General features: G+C 43.6%; 1 protein-coding gene across 2 annotated transcripts in view; it reads left to right on the top strand.

The window, feature by feature from the left end:
• Nucleotides 1-16,409, top strand: part of LOC129715300 (zinc phosphodiesterase ELAC protein 2-like) — a 50,824-nt gene that overhangs the window by 16,643 nt on the left and 17,772 nt on the right. Inside the window, exons 11-17 of one of the 2 annotated variants that reach the window (XM_055665160.1) lie at nt 734-846; nt 3,503-3,601; nt 4,694-4,832; nt 5,462-5,547; nt 6,862-6,983; nt 9,883-9,979; nt 15,578-15,716. In XM_055665160.1, coding sequence (XP_055521135.1) covers nt 734-846; nt 3,503-3,601; nt 4,694-4,832; nt 5,462-5,547; nt 6,862-6,983; nt 9,883-9,979; nt 15,578-15,716 — 795 coding nt within the window. Of the gene's footprint in view, nt 1-733; nt 847-3,502; nt 3,602-4,693; nt 4,833-5,461; nt 5,548-6,861; nt 6,984-9,879; nt 9,980-15,577; nt 15,717-16,409 lie in introns of both variants that reach the window. The other variant, XM_055665159.1, reaches the window with a different exon arrangement.

Below are 16,409 nucleotides of genomic sequence, written 5' to 3'. Positions count from 1 at the left end.
CTTTCTGAATGGAAATTCAACTTATTCTCAGAACTGACCTTAGCATGGACATTCAATGTGCTAGCTGGCCTTTCATGTGAGAATTTTGTCAAATGCCTTCTGAAAATCCACACCCAACCTGCATTCCCTTCACAAACCTTCTTTGCTACCTCGTCAGAAAGTTCAACGGTTTGTCAAATTGTGTTTAACCAAAAATCTATGATGATAGTGTTTCATTAACATCTCACGGAGCCTTTTCAAATGTTCATAAGTGACAATAGGAGCAGAATTAGGCCATCTGGCCCATCAAGTTTATTCTGCCATTCAATCATGGCTGATCTAACTCTCCCCCTCAACCCCATTCCCCTGCCTTCTCCCCATAACCCCTCACACCCACACTAATCAAGATTCTATCCATCTCTGCCTTAAAAATATCCACTGACTTGGCCCCCACAGCCTTCTGTGGCAAAGAATTCCACCGATTCACCACCCTCTGATTATTCCCTGGTTATTATTCCTGAGAACATCCCCATTTTTTTGCATGTTATCCAAATAAAAATCTTTCACAGCTGTGTTCTGTCGCTTGGCAAAGCTGGGATCAATGCACATTTAAATTCTTGGTCGGCCTTCACTTGACCCTTTTCCGATCCTACTTCATTGGGATGTGGTGAATAGTCATTGGAGCTGTTGCATGCTGAGTATATGCAAGGTAATGACGTCACATGCACACCTGAGCTATCCATATGTTTTGCAGATCAGACCGGAAGAAGTGTGCACACCTGCTGATCCGGGGCCCACTTTCCTTGTATTGGAATGTCCCAGTCGGGAGTTTATCCAACCCGTGTGTGAGAACGAACAGCTCCAAAAGTTAGTTACTCATTATCTTCTAAACATTTGTCAATAAATAGCTTGCTCGGTGGAGAATATAGAACTGATGCATTACTTGTTGGATGTTCTCTGATGAAAGCGTTGAGGTTGTTAAACTCCACACTCAGTAAATGCCGTTAGACAGACTTGCGACTAGGAGGCCATTGAATCCATGTGCATCTCATGGCCCTGAAAGAACATTCGTGTTCAGTCTCAGGTAGGGTTGCCAACTTTCTCACTCCCAAATAAGGGACAAAAAGTCAAAATAAGGGACATTAATTCCTGACGGCAGTTCGTTGACCGACTATAAAAGATTTTGAGGAAACGGAAACTGGCTTTAAAGAAGAAGGGCTCAGACTCTTCATCATTCAAGCATGAATGGGCCAGTTCCATGGCTTGACAGTCTGATTAAGTCTTTCTTCTATGATTAATGATGTTTAGAATCCCGTTTTTAATCATGTAGGAAATCACACATAGCTAGTGACAATCATGCTAAGCACATGAATGTAACTACACATGCCACGGGACGTGTTCATGTCATAATTCCATAATGTATGGATGTGTGCATGCACAGAACCACATCACAGTTAGCAACTGAATTTCTATTAAACTGCGTAAATAGAGCACAAAAATATTGTAAAAAAACATAGAATTTTTAACTCAGTTTTAGTATTTTAATAATTTTAAAAGGGGTTATTTCACACAATACTGTTATTTTCCCTAATCCCATGGCCTTCCACTTTCTTAAAGTTTCCTTCATGTCAATTATTCAAATGGCTTCCAAAAGTCCATGGATATATAATTTATTGTGCTACTTTGATCAGTTCTCCCTGTGATTTACCAATTCAGTGAAGTTAGTTGGCTGTAAGAAATCCATTCTGGCTGACATTGATTATCCCACGCCTTTCCAAGTGTTTTATCCCTGTAATTTGCTCTTTAATGTCACCCTCTTTCTTTAGTGTGAATAAATATCAGCAAACTTCTATTTCTCAAGCATGTGAGCCACATGCAAAAATAACTAAAATAATGCAATAAATCCTGTTTCTTCCATTGTATCTATGTTGCTGAAATATTGATTCCAAAACATGGCTTACCAACTTGCATGGCTTACAAACATTATTGAACAGGACAGTACAGGAGCAGGTTGTATGTAACTCGGCCCATGGCTTACAATGGCCTATTTCCTTAATCATCATTACTTTTTTGCATATCATTCATTCATTTCTGCTATATCTCTCTATATCACCATCTATATCGCCGGTTTCTCGGCGTCCATATCGCGGCTGACATCTCCTGGACGGACAACACGACAGCGGTCATCAAGAAGGCTCAGCAGCGGCTGCACTTCCTGAGGGTCCTCAGGAAGCACAACCTGGACTCTAACCTGCTGCTGACCTTCTACCGCTCGTCCATCGAGAGCCTGCTGACATACTGCATTACAGCATGGTATGGCAGCTGCACCATGGCAGACAGGGAGAGGCTTCAGAGGGTAACCAGGACAGCGCAGAGGATCATTGGTTGCCCTCTCCCCTCCCTGATGGACATCTACACCTCCCGCTGCCTTAGCAGGGCAAAGAAGATCACCAAAGACAGCTCCCATCCTGCGTTTGGACTGTTCGACCTGCTGCCCTCTGGAAGGCGCTATAGGTGCATCAAATCCAGGACAAACAGACTCAGGAATAGCTGCTTCCCGAGAATTATATCTACCATAAATTCAAATCCACACATGCACTGACTACACCGCCCAACACGGACTTCCATCTGTATATATGTATATATGTATGTAGCGCCGTAGAATTTGTGCACCTATCCCCCCCCCCCCATCTCCCTTCTGTTTTGTTTTTCTGTTTCTTGTTTTTTGTGTAAAATTGTATGTATGCACTGAGTACGAGCAGCTTTCAGTTTCACTGTACATGTATAGTGACAATAAATGGCATATCTATATCTATATCTCTCGTTTCCCTTTCCCCTTAGACTGAAGAAGGGTCTTGACCCGAAACGTCACCTATTCCTTTTCTCCAGGGATGCTGTCTGAACCACTGAGTTACTCCAGCTTTTTGTGTCTATCTTCAATTTCAACCAGTATCCGCAGTTCCTTCCAACACAGGAACAGGCCCTTCAGCCCACTATGTCCGTGCTAAACATGATGCCATGTTAAACTCATCTCTGCCTGCATTTGATCCATAATCCCTCCAATCCCTGCATATACAAATGCTTATCCAAAAGCCTCTTAAATACCACTATCAAACCTGCCTCTACCACCACCCCATGGCAGCACATTCCAGACACCCACCACTCTCTGTGCTAATAGTCACTATCCATCACAGACTAGTTTGTAACTGATCTCTCCTACTGTAGAATACATCCATCATGGACAAATGCATTATTTTTCTGGTGTTTGGCCTGGGGTGATTCCTTCCTCAATCAATGGAGATTAGAAAAGTTGTACCAAGTTTTGCCATGGTGTTAGCTTGACAGCTTGATCACCTCCCTTGTAAGAATTGGCTGGCAATTGGAAAGTACCACTTGATGTGTCTTTAAAATGGTATGTGGTTTTACTCCAACTGTGCACTGCTTGGGCAAAGGACTGATAATTTAGTAAAACAACATTCTTTCTCTTCCCTCCATTGATCTTATTACAATTTATTTATTCCAGGTATCTGGCTGGTGGGAGTGAAGGCCCCACTGCATTAGTGGTCCACATGGTGCCTGAGGCGGTTTTGGCAGACAATGTATATAAGTCGTGGATGGCAAGGTGATTACTTTTTTGTGAAGCCTGCTGTACGTACACACTTACAGTGCCATCGAGTTGCTGTATGGGGTTAAGGGACTAGTCATTACTCAACCAAGAAATAAATATCAACGCAAAAGTTGCCTTGGGGTTACTTGCAACACTGAGTTATTTATTTACTCCATTCCTCGTTATATTCTTCCCATTAATCGATGTTTGGAAATCTGGAACTGCAATGAGTCAATAATTCCTTGGAATTTATTGTCCATATTGTACTCTTTGTTACTGTTCTGGCTCCCGTAATATAGAGCTCAGTTTATATTTTGTGTTTGTGAAATCTTCTGTTCAGCGTTGTAAGTATTTTAAATTTTAAAATAATTCAAGTGTGCACTCTTGCAATTGTTTCTGAAACGTTCCTGCTGTGATGTGTCCATGAAGCAGTCTGGTGGGCTTGGGAGTTTACTCCTGAAATGCTCAAAGGGGTTGTATTGTCAGCTTGGCTCAGTGAACAGTGCACTAAGTTTTAAAGGGGTTGTTTTAGATTTAGAAAGAGTGCAGAAGAGGCTTCTGAGGGTGCTTGCCTGCATGTTGGCAAAAAGGAGAGGCTGGTCAAACTGATCGTTTTCAATGGAGCTGAGCGGAGACCTGATAGAAGCAGAAACAGTTATGAGAGGCATAAATAGGATAGATGGTCAGAAACTTTTCTCTACGTCAATGTCAAAGATAGTGCGTATAGCTTTATGGTCAAAGGGGAAAACTTTAGAGGAGACGTGTGGGCCAAGACACTTCAACGCGCTACTAGGGGTGGTAGTGGAAGCAGATATGATAGTGGTATTTTTGCGGCTTTTAGAAGGACACATGGCTATGCTGGGAATGGAGGTAAATAGATCACACGCATGCAGAGGAGATTGGTTTAACTTGACCTTATTTTAAATGTGTTATATTATTCTATGGAACTTGAGACTCTTTGTTCAAAAATCTGGAATGCAGTTTGAAATTGTTTGTGGAACTTGATGTATACCTACATGACCTCATCCCCATTGAAGTTTTAATTGTGAGTGTGCATGTTTCATTTCTTTGTTCATTTCAGTATCATGTTCTTTAACCTCACCACAGGTTTGGGCCGACCACAGAACACCTAATCCTCAATGAAAAGAATCAAACCGTTCACAATCTGCGTAGCCATAAAATCCAGACGCAACTCAACCTTATTCATTCGGACATCTTCCCGCTATTGAAAACCTTTCAGACCAAGGTAGGTACATGGTTCAAAGGTTTGGGTTTTGCATTAGTAATTTGGCTCTTGCCAACCTGGCCCATGGAGCTGACTGCAACTTTGAGAGCTCCATGTTTGTAGTTGAGCAAGTAACCATATAACCATATAACCATATAACAATTACAGCACGGAAACAGGCCATCTCGGCCCTACAAGTCCGTGCCGAACAACTTTTTTTCCCCTTAGTCCCACCTGCCTGCACTCATACCATAACCCTCCATTGTAATTGTCATGTTTGCTGCTTGCCCTCCACTGAGCTGCTGTGTTGGCCTCTCCACCATAATGTAGGCAAGTCACTGGAATTATTACAAAGTTAACATTGGACCGGTGTCCTCCGTCCAGTGTTGTCCAATCTTACTCCTGGACATTTGGTTTTGTAAAGTTTAATGGAATCAAATTACAGGTGTGGATTCAATGTGTAACTGCGATTATATTGTTCTTCCAGCTTGGGTTATTAGGGGCTAATTATTAATTCATGGTTGTATTAACTGTTCACATTTATTTTTGCATGTGGTCTTTGTAAATTTCTAGTACCATTCTAGTTTATAATCTTTAAGCAGATTGTAAAGAATAACGCACGTGTGTGGCAAACTTCCTTTTGATTACAGGACGAGCCTGCCTCCCCCTCTGTACCAATAGTTCGAGGACACTGTCTGCTAAAGTATCAACTACGGCCGAAATTTGAATGGCAAAGGTCAGTTCATGTAAGTTAGATATATTTACTGTGGTTGTTCACCAGAACTGATGGCATATAAACAGTCTGTGAAACCAAGGGAGCTGAGCACTTCCCATTTATACATTTGTTTGGGAACTTGTGACTCATCCTTCAATGGTGTTTTCATTCAGAAACTTCTGATTAGAACCTGAACCAAATCTAGAAGGCAAATGGCAAAATGAATAATTTGCAAAGGACAATTGCAATAGCATAATATAATTAAGGAGCAGCTGAAATGTGGGACTTGCTACCTCGGGTGGTCTTAGCTACCTCCATCCCCTATTTCAGGTCAAAGTAGCTGAGATCAAGTGAGTTATTGAACGAGTATTGGGCCGGACGAGCATTGCCACCAGTCATGACTAGTTGCCTTAAATGGCCTGTTGTTGTGCTGTTCATTGTATGTTTGTAGTTTTGGAGTAGCAGAGAACAGTGGAGTAGCAAAGAACAGTGGAGTAACAGATAAACAGTTTACTCATCCACGTGTAGACTAGCCGACCATTTCGCCAACACTTGCGCTCGCTCTCCGCAAAGGCCTGCTGGATCTCCCCGTCGCTAACCCTTTTAATTCCATTTCCCATTCCTGTACTGACCATTTTGTCCTGGGCCTCCTCCGTTGCCAGAGTGAGGCCACACACAAATTGAACCTCCCATTCATTCCCCTTGAGTAGCTTAAGACCCATTGCAATGGACATTGACCACCAACTTTAGGTCATTACAAAACCCTCTTTCCCTTGAAGAGAGTCCACATGTCTGAAGAAGAGATGCTGGAGTTCTTAAAACACATAAAGGTAAATAATACTTGGGACCTGATCAAGTGTATCCTCGAACATCGTGGAAAGCCAGGGAAGTAATTGTGGGACTATTGGTCGAGATAGTTGCATCATCGATAGCCACGGGTGAGACTGGGGGAATGTGTGCCTCCATTTAAGTGGCTGCCATGAATGGGGAAGATAAGTGGAGGGAGGGTTCAAGTGCGCTCCTGTAATTCTGTCCAGATTAAAAGAGGTGGTAAACCACCAGTTACTGGAAAATCGGTGGTGGATCAGTATGTAAAATTCAAGGGGCATAAATAGCGGGGAATATTAACAGAAAACTGACTGTAAAAGCTTCTATGGATATGTGAAGAGGAAAAGATTAGGAGGAAAAGATTAGTGAAGACAAACGTAGGTTCCTTACAGTTAGAAACAGGTGCATTTATAATGGGGAACAAGGAAATGGCTGACTAGTTAAACAAATATTTTCCCTCCTGCATGACTGATTTTCAGCTGCATTTTCTCCACTTTGTTCAAGCAGGGATGCTGTGGTTGAAGTTGACACAAAGGAATTTATTAACGAGGCAATGGAAATCCCAGGCTTCATGGCACAGGTTGAGGAGTGCAAGCGAGTATTAGCTGCAAACCCTGCTCTTCCATCAGGTAAATCATTGCAAATGTTGGATTATTAAATTTGAAAAGGAAGTCTCTGTTTAGAAACATTCCTCCCTGGTTCTATTAATCTGCCGTGCTGTTTTTTTTCCCCTGGGGTGTACCTGGACTGGGTTGAAATAATTAAATGCATGGCTACCTTAACTGCTCCAGTGGTTCCCCACCTTCAGATTACATTAACTTGCTTTGTGGCTAGTCTGTTTATTCCTGATCTTCTGGGATGGCAAATGCAGTCATTAAACAATATCACCGAGCGCCACTTTCACAAGAGTGAGCAGAGATTTCCCAGGCGTTTTGGGAACTCCTGTCTGGGAAGTACTGTGGTCTGGTTCCTTCATCGTTCAATAGTAAGTTGTTCCTCGGGGAACTTGTATGTTTAGGCAGGAGAAGGCTATTATTTAAACACCGGCAGTGAGCGCACTTTATTCTGGCATTTCTGTTAACCAGTTTGCATCGATGCTGTAACACCGCTATACAATGTGACACAATGGTAGAGTTGCTGCCTTACAGCTCCAGACACCTGGCTTCCATCCCGACCACGGGTGCTGTCTTTACGGAGTTTGCACGTTCTCCCCGTGATCTCGCACGCTCCAAAGACGCACAGGTTTGTAGGTAAATTGGCTTGGTATAAGTGCAAAATTGTCCCTAATGTGTATAGGTAGTGTCACTGGTCGATGCGGATTCGGTGGGCTGAAGGAGCCTGTTCCCGAGCTGTAAACTAAAAAAAATCAAATATTAAACAACTAAAGCAGATGGGCTAATAATTAGTCTTTACATATATTCATTAAAAAATACTGAACCAGCTGAGTCCAGTATTTCTTTAATATCATTTTCACTGAGTACTCGCATACACAGAGGAAATGAAAAAACGCTGCTTGATCAGTTTCCATTCAGTGTATAAATAAAAAATGATAAATACATAGAGCTTTAAAAACAAATTAAAATTACCGTGTTTACAACAGAAAGTAGGCCTAAAATTAACAATATGATAAAAACAGACATTCTGATCGACAGTGGCTTTACTTTGACAGGTGCCTAACTGTCAAAGTATGGGCGGGGTTGGATGTGTTGGTGAGCGATATTTTGGGAGGGGACAAAGTCCGTTAATCAGTCTTATTGCCTCTGCGTCATGCTCTGGGTCAATGCATTTCACCATATTCATTGCCTTGCATCACTGCCCTTTTCTCCTTTCATGACAATAGACAATAGGCGCAGGAGTGGTCCATTCGGCCCTTCGAGCCAGCACCGCCATTCAATGTGATCATGGCTGATCATCCCCAATCAGTACCCCGTTCCTGCCTTTTCCCCATATCCCCTGACTCCGCTATTTATAAGAGCCCTATCTAGATCTCTCTTGAAAGCATCCAGAGAACCTGCCTCCACTGCCCTCTGAGGCAGAGAATTCCACACAGCCACAACTCTCTGTAAGAAAAAGTGTTTCCTCGTCTCCGTTCTAAATGGCTTGCCCCTTGTTCTTAAACTGTGGTCCCTGGTTCTGGACGCCCCCAACATCGGGAACATGTTTCCTGCCTCCAGTGTGTCCAAACCCTTAATAATCTTATATGACCTTTTGTTTTCCACCTCATCTCTGACGTTCTTCCCTCCTCTGTCCCAAATGCAGTGCCTGCTAATCCTCGTTACCTTTTTGACTTTTTCCCATTTTGATGAAGTGTCATGCACCTGAAACATGAACTTTCTCCTAAGATGTTCCCAGATCGTGCAGCCACTGCTGAGCTTTTTCTGTTTTTATTTAAGATAAGGGTGGTGCAGCTGTAGGCTTGAGTCCTGATCTCCTGTCTGTGAGAAGTTTGCACAGTCTCTCTGTGACACTATGGGTTTCACTCTGGGGAAAGTGGTCAATATAATCAAAGACTTGTTCCATCTCGGCCGTTCCTTCTTCTCCCTGTTCTCGTTCAGCAGAAGATTCTGACGCTTGAAAGCGCTCACAACCAGACTCAGGAACAGCTTCTTCCCCTCTATTATTGGGCTTCTGAACAGTCCTACCAGGATACTGTTCGATTCACCTCGTCCCACAGTCTTAGAATAAAGGGGAGGTCATTTAAGACTGAGGTGAGAAAAAACGTTTTCTCCTAGAGAGCTGTGAATTTATGGAATTCCCTGCCACAGAGGGCAGTGGAGGCCAAATCACTGGATGGATTTAAGAAAGAGCTCTAGGAGCTAGTGGAGTCAAGGGATATGGGTGGAAGGCAGGCATGGGTTATTGATAGGGGGACGATCAGCCATGATCACAATGAATGGCGGTGCTGGCTCGAAGGGCCGAAGGGCCTCCTCCTGCACCTATTTTCTATGTTTCTATGTTTCCCTATTGTTGACATCGGGCTTTGTCTATGGAACTGATGCGCTATTATGTGCTGAGAATTACATTCTGCACCCTGTATCTTCCCCTTTGCTCTATTTATTGTACTTGAGTTTGTCTTGATTGTATATATGTATGGTATATCTGATCTGTTTGGATAGCATGCTTTTTCTCTGTACTTCAACATAAACCTTCCTCCCACACCGCAAAGACGTGAGTTGGTACATTAATTAGCCACGGTAAATTGACCCAGCCGCCGTGTTGGTGCTGTATAATTAATGTGGATGTGGGGAGATTACATTACATGAACATTTATAGGGAAATGGGATGACTGAGCTAACACAGATCTAATGGACTGAATATGTTTTCAGGATATATGGAATTAATTTAAATGCCAGGTATTTGGAATCTTGGAAACTTCATTTGCATTAGATGTACCTTTTGTACTATGGTTTGCAATGTTAATCTTCCTTTTATGTAAATTTAAATACAAATGTCCATGTGTTTTTCAACTGTTCAGATTTACTAGTCATTGATATTGGGAGTTAATTTATCTTTGACTTGTATTACCAGATAATGTTGACAAATATCCAGAGGTCGTTTTCCTTGGAACGGGCTCTGCGATCCCCATGAAGATCCGAAATGTTAGCTCCATCATTCTAAATATAGAGTAAGTCTGTTTCAATTGATCATGGCAGCTTTAATCAATAGAAGGGCTGTAAGTTGAGAAGAAAGCATTCTGTTGTCAATTGACAAGAATCTTATTTATGTTTTATATTCTTTATTTTAATTTTCAAACAAGCTTTGGTCATAGAAAATAGGCGCAGGAGGAGGCCATTCGGCCCTTCGAGCCAGCACCGCCATTCATAGTGATCATGGCTGATCGTCCCCTATCAATAACCCGTGCCTGCCTTCTCCCCATATCCCTTGATCCCACCAGCCCCTAGAGCTCTATCTAACTTTCTCTTAAATCCATCCAGTGACTTGGGCTCCACTGCCCTCTGTGGCAGGGAATTCCATAAATTCATAACTCTCTGGGTGAAAAAGTTTTTTCTCACCTCAGTCTTAAATGACCTCCCCTTTATTCTAAGACTGCGGCCCCTGGTTCTGGACTCGCCCAACATTGGGAACATTTTTCCTGCATCTGGCTTGTCCAGTCCTTTTATAATTGTATATGTTTCTATAACATCGCCCCTCATCCTCTTGATTATGATTCATGTGTAAGGTGACTATGGCTGTTTTTATGATGTTAAAGTGGTTATTTAAATGCATGAATGCACCTATTTTTATAAAATAAAATAGTTAGATTAAACGAGTACTTACCAGTATGAAGTTTGATCTGTATTTTATGAGGAGTTACGGTGAGGTATTACGTGAAGAACCCAGCAGGTACTGCGCATGCGGCATACTTCGAAGCAGCGGTGTGGAATCACAGAATAGACACAATATTTGAAGTAAGATAGTAAAGATCACGAGACATCAGTTTATTAGCTTGATCTATATAATGAGGGTGGGAGCGGCGGGCACGTAATACCTCACCGTAACTCCTCATAAAATACAGATCAAACTTCATACTGGTAAGTACTCGTTTAATCTAACTATTTTACTTCGGAGTCACGTGAGTGATTCCGTGAAGACTTCAAAGGTCTGTGATTTCAAACCGTGTAACAGTTTTTATTTCACTCACTGCCGAAGTTTATGAGGGAGGAAGTGTTATCGTAATCAACCAGTTGATCTGCTTTCAAAAGAAACAGAAAGGTATTTGTTAACAATAACAACATAAAAGAGCTCCTCTGAGCTTAAATTAATATTGCAGTTTGTAATATTCTCCTGCAATTAAATCAGGTTTATCAACGGTTTATAATAAAAACAAAATGTTCTGAACGCCGTTCCCTTGACCATTCTGCTGTATTGAAAATGTGGTCAACCGGGATGTCCATTCGTTCAGCCGCTGATACCAATGCTGCCCTAGTGGAATGGGATTAAATGTATTATTATCTATTCCGGCAGCTTTCGGTACCTGTTTGAGCCACCTTGGAGTGGTTTGGCTCGTACCCCGTCTTGGGTTACTGTGGTTGACCCATAGGCTTTCCTCTCCCTCTAAGATTGTGGGTTGTGTCTATATATAGTAGTAGATGGGTCACCACACTCAACCTGGACTCTGGTGGGTAGGTCCGGAATCCCACCAGTGAATTGGGCGTTCCTGGTCCATATAGCCATATAACGACTACAGCACGGAAAACACAGGCGATCTCGACCCTACTAGTTCGTGCCGAACTCATAATCTCGCCTAGTCCCATATACCTGCGAGTTAGATTTTACCAGACCTAAATATGAACGTGATGCGTCTGGGGTAATCACCATGTTATCCAGTCTGGTTTATGGAGTGACTGGACTCTGTGAGCGTGTACGAGAGCCATAAGCACGAGCGTTTTTTTTTAAAAACATAGATTAAGCAAGCTGAGGGATCTGGCTGGTGCCATCTCTGAGACATGTCAATGTCACACCAATGTCCCATACATGGGTATATACCTGGGTGTTTGGGGCTTATATTATAGTTGCCCTTCATACCTTCAGTGGATGGGATCCCATGCTCTGCTGACATGCTGTTTTAGATAAGCAGATAAGGCGCTCCATGCTGTATTTACGGCACTGTAACTCACCTTTTAATCATGGTGTAGATGTTCCAGGAACTCCAATACGTCAGTGGTTGAATAGTTCGTTGTCCCTGCGTCGTGGCAGTATTTTACCCATGTTAGCTTTTAGTGACTGTTCGCAGGGATGCCGACATGGTGGTAATGGTTCCTTTGGATAATCCCAGTCCCTGGTAAGGTCTATTCAAACCCTGCACCCAGGAGTTTGATGTTTCCCTGGCATGGGTGGCTTGTGCCTGATACTGGGTTGAGTCAGCAACCATGGTCCACTAGGGAAATCCATAGGTGACTCGCCCACCGTGTCGTGATGAACTGGGAACCATGGCTGTGTAGGCCGGTCGGGCACGTTCAATATCTCGGAGACAGATCCCTCTGTATAGCGAAGTGCCCGTCTGATGAGGCAGAAGGGAGGAAGGCAAAGCAGAAATTCCCCCTTCCAGCGTATAGGCATCTATCGCTGCTGCCTCTAATCTGGTTCCTAAGTCACATACATGGGTTACTGGTGATTCCGTCTTGTGCAACCAAATTGATATCTGGCTTTCAAACTGCTTAATAAATTTAGCAGATATTTAGGGTTTGACATCTATTGAATGTAATCATGGATTTTACCCCGTGACATGGTGTCTCCCACTGTGTTCTAGCTTCCTAGGACATAGGCAGCTGATAGTTAAAATGTCTTTTGACACACCATTGCCAGATTTGTTTGACCAATTTGTTGCACAATAATGATTATTATGCTCCCCATATGGTTGATATAAGCCACCACCATAGTATTATCAATCCGTAACCACATATGTACGTGCTGCATTTGAAATGCATATGCTTTTTAGCCCAATAGGCGATCACCAATCCCAAGTAGTTGATGCCCGGTATGTGTAGTAACGATGTTTGTGAATTGGTCCATCTGTTACCTGTGCTGGATATGGAGTTTAGTTGCTCCCCAGCCTAAAGTACTGGCATCGGTTTTTAATAACCAGGTTGGGATTGGTGATGATAATAGGGCTGAAAACTATGCCAAATATGTCGCCCACCACCTTAATTGTGATATAGCTTCAGTGGGTACATTCATGATTTGATTATAGTGACCCAAGTGCCTTGGCAAAGTAACAGTCATATGGACGGAATTATTATTGAAGCCCAGATAATCCTTGGTAGTTAACGCTTCAATTCTGGTTTATCTGGGCGTGGGATAAACCTCAGCTTAGGGAGCTGTTTCGTAGCTAGAACTGCTGCCACAGCTAATTCCTTTGTTTCCCCTAATATGAGGATATCATCCAATATATGCCATGATTATGCTTGTTTTCTTAATATTTTCATGGCCATATATAATAGTTTAGGGCTGAGGTTAGACCATGGGGAATGCTATATGCTCCCATGGTTGCCCTAACCGGGATATCCATTATCCAGGTAAAAATTTTTTAGGTATCTATAATGATCCTAGTGTATGGGTATAAGATAGTTAGCATCTTCCATATCAATGCTCCCCATAGGTATCCTAGGGAGATCAGATGTCTGGCAGTGACAAGAACCCATGTCCATCTTAAAGTGTATATACTCAACAGATTTATTTAGTGATATTAGATCAATGATGATGCTACATTCACCATCTTTTGTAGTTTTGGTGAATATATTCGATACAAATTCCAATGGCTCATGTTTACTCCTTTAGTAATGAGCCTTTCTAGTTCAGCTTGACCTTCTCACTTCTCTTTTCTTAGAGGGAGAAAATGCCCTTTGGGCGCATTGCTGAACTGGCGGTAATATGCCCAATTTGAATTCGTTTTTATCCTCTAAGACTGTTGAGTATATTTTAGTTATTTGTGACAGCATCCCATGCTTTATCCACAAGTGTAAATGCCCCCCCACGCAGTTAGTAGAACACCCTTGTTTAGTGTAAACGGGAGGAACCAGACTACCTACCTCCATGTTTGTTGTTTTTTCATGAAGGCGTAGTTTGCTGGTATGCTGGTGCTGTCGGTGGGGCGGCGCATCTTCCCACGGCTCCGCTCTGGGCCCCGTCTAAAAAGAACTTTGGGGGTAAAGTGAAGCGGTCGCCAGGCTTTCACCAGTCCTTGTTTGATTCACTGGTGGATGCCGAGGGGTGCTGCCAGCTGGGCGTTGGATGCGATGTCCTGCTCGTTCCATGGCCTGCCTTCATGAGGCGCACAGGTTTATCTGCCTCTCTTCCCGCAGCAGCGGTTTGCATAGCCCCATATATTTGGGGTTGCGGGCAGGTCTATATGCACCATTGTTCAGTCGAGTATCCCAAATTTGGGAACATCTTAGGCGTCAGCCCCCTGGTAGTGCAATGGGATAGTCTCATCCTGGGAGAGTATAATCCGTGGAAAAGGCGAGCAAAGGCGGTAACATCTTGACCCTTCTGTAGAATTCGCTGCTTGTCTGCGAGTCTGCTGACCCAGCTGCCTGCGGATTTGCCTCTGGAAAGGCCTGCTCCTGCAGGACTTTTGTTGGGAAGATGGTCGCGTGGAGGAGCCATGTAGTGGCCCACGACACCCAGTAGCTCTTCCTGATCCTGCTCCCCTGGCATACTGCTGTTCTCGTCCGCCTGCCCAGCGATTAAGCCAGCCCAGCCCTGGCCTCCTTAGCTAGCCTCAAAAGAGGGAGCAAAAGGGTGTGCTAAATTGGAGGAGGCATAGCTCAAACTCCGCTGTTGCATCAATCCCTCGACAAGGGAGATGGCTAGTGCAATAGCACTGGGGTAGGAGTCAGCTCCCTTGGCATTCAGCCAGTGCCCCTTTTCTCCCTGGAGGTGAACTCCATGACCTCCTCTGGCTTGGGGAGACAGACATACTTATTTTGCCTTCTCCAACCTGTTCCAGTTTTGGAGGAAGTTGGCTCCTGTAGAACCTGTAAATTGGGAAGATTTTTCTCTTACCTGTAAGTAGAGGCTGCCTGCCGTTTTCCAGGCGGCGTTGTGGCGGTTCCCGGGCGGTAATTCTCCTGGTCAGGAGTCTGCAGGGCTGCTGGTCGGGTTTTTTAAACTTCCCGCCGGTCCGCTGCTGTTACCAAACAGCTGTTCAGCGGACCGGTATAGCGCAGCTCCCTGCAGCGGTCCGCAGCGTTTGCGGTCCGGGTAGCGCTTTTGGTCCGCAGCGTTTGCGGTCCGGGTAGCGCTTTTTCCCCGTCCACTGTCGGCTCCACGCTGGAGTCGAAACGGGGGCCGCTCACCATGCCTCTCTACTTTGCTCCCCCTGGAGCAAAAACCACAAGGCCCGATTAAGGTAAGTACTTACCTCTCGTTCCTTGGATGCGGGAGCTAGCCCGACTCCCGCTGGCCGCGTTGCACAGCTGTGCGATTATGCCGCATGCGCAGTACCTGCTGGGTTCTTCACGGAATCACTCACGTGACTCCGAAGTAAAATTTGTGTTAGTTTTGCCCCTGGTAAGGACTCTGCCTGAATTTGAGCTCAGTGAAATTTCTCCTATCTGTGACCCAAAAAGTGTGCTAGAATTTGTGATTTGTTTTGCTGATGATCTGAAGAAAAGGAATGAGATTAGGAAATTTCTCTTGAAGAGAGTAAGATGGGGGATAAAAACAGTTGCGGTAATATTACAAGTATCATCTCCGTGATTTGTGTTTTGCATTGTATTAGCTCTACACGTTCAATATTATTGGACTGTGGTGAAGGCACCTTTGGACAACTCTGTCGCCACTATGGTAATGATGTGGACAGGATCCTCTGTAATTTGTCAGCCATCTTTGTGTCCCACATGCATGCTGATCATCACACAGTGAGTATTAGCAGTATTATTTCTGCCTGTTTCATGTTCAAGCTCTGCTTCAATAATGTAACTAACTTGGCCTTTTCTGGATTTATTGCACTAGAGATGAGGATGGGTGGCTTTGGTAAATTGTTTGTCTATAGATCTCTCATGGTAGACGTAAGTGCTGGAGAAACTCAGCGGGTGCAGCAGCATCTATGGAGCGTAGGAAATAGGCAACGTTTCGGGCTGAAACCCATCTTCAGACTGCTGTGAAGAAGGGTTTCAAAGAAGGGTTTCGGCCCGAAACATTACCTATTATCTGAAGATGGGGACAAAGACCTATAATTTATTTATTAGCCTCGGTACTCCACAATTTGAGATTTGTATTAGAAAAAAAAAATCACATGTGGTTAAAGTGCTCATTGTCAGATTTTAATAAAGGCCATTTTTACACATTTTGGTTTCACCATGTAGAAATTACAGCAGTGTTTATACCTAGTCCCCCCCATTTCAGGGCACCATAATGTTTAGGACACAGCAATGTCATGTAGATGAAAGTAGTCATGTTTAGTATTTTGTTGCGTATCCTTTACGTTCAATGACAGCTTGAAGTCTGCGATTCATGGACATCACCAGCTGCTGGGTGTCTTCTCTGGTGATGCTCTGCCAGGCCTGTATTGCAGCCATCTTTAGCTTATGCTTGTTTTGGGGGATAGTCCC

This window comes from Leucoraja erinacea, unplaced genomic scaffold (assembly GCF_028641065.1).
Source record: "Leucoraja erinacea ecotype New England unplaced genomic scaffold, Leri_hhj_1 Leri_1102S, whole genome shotgun sequence".
In the NCBI taxonomy this organism is placed as follows: Eukaryota; Metazoa; Chordata; class Chondrichthyes; order Rajiformes; family Rajidae; genus Leucoraja; species Leucoraja erinaceus.
The sequence above is the reverse complement of the archived record's forward strand: the minus strand, read 5'-3'. Positions and strand labels throughout refer to the sequence as shown.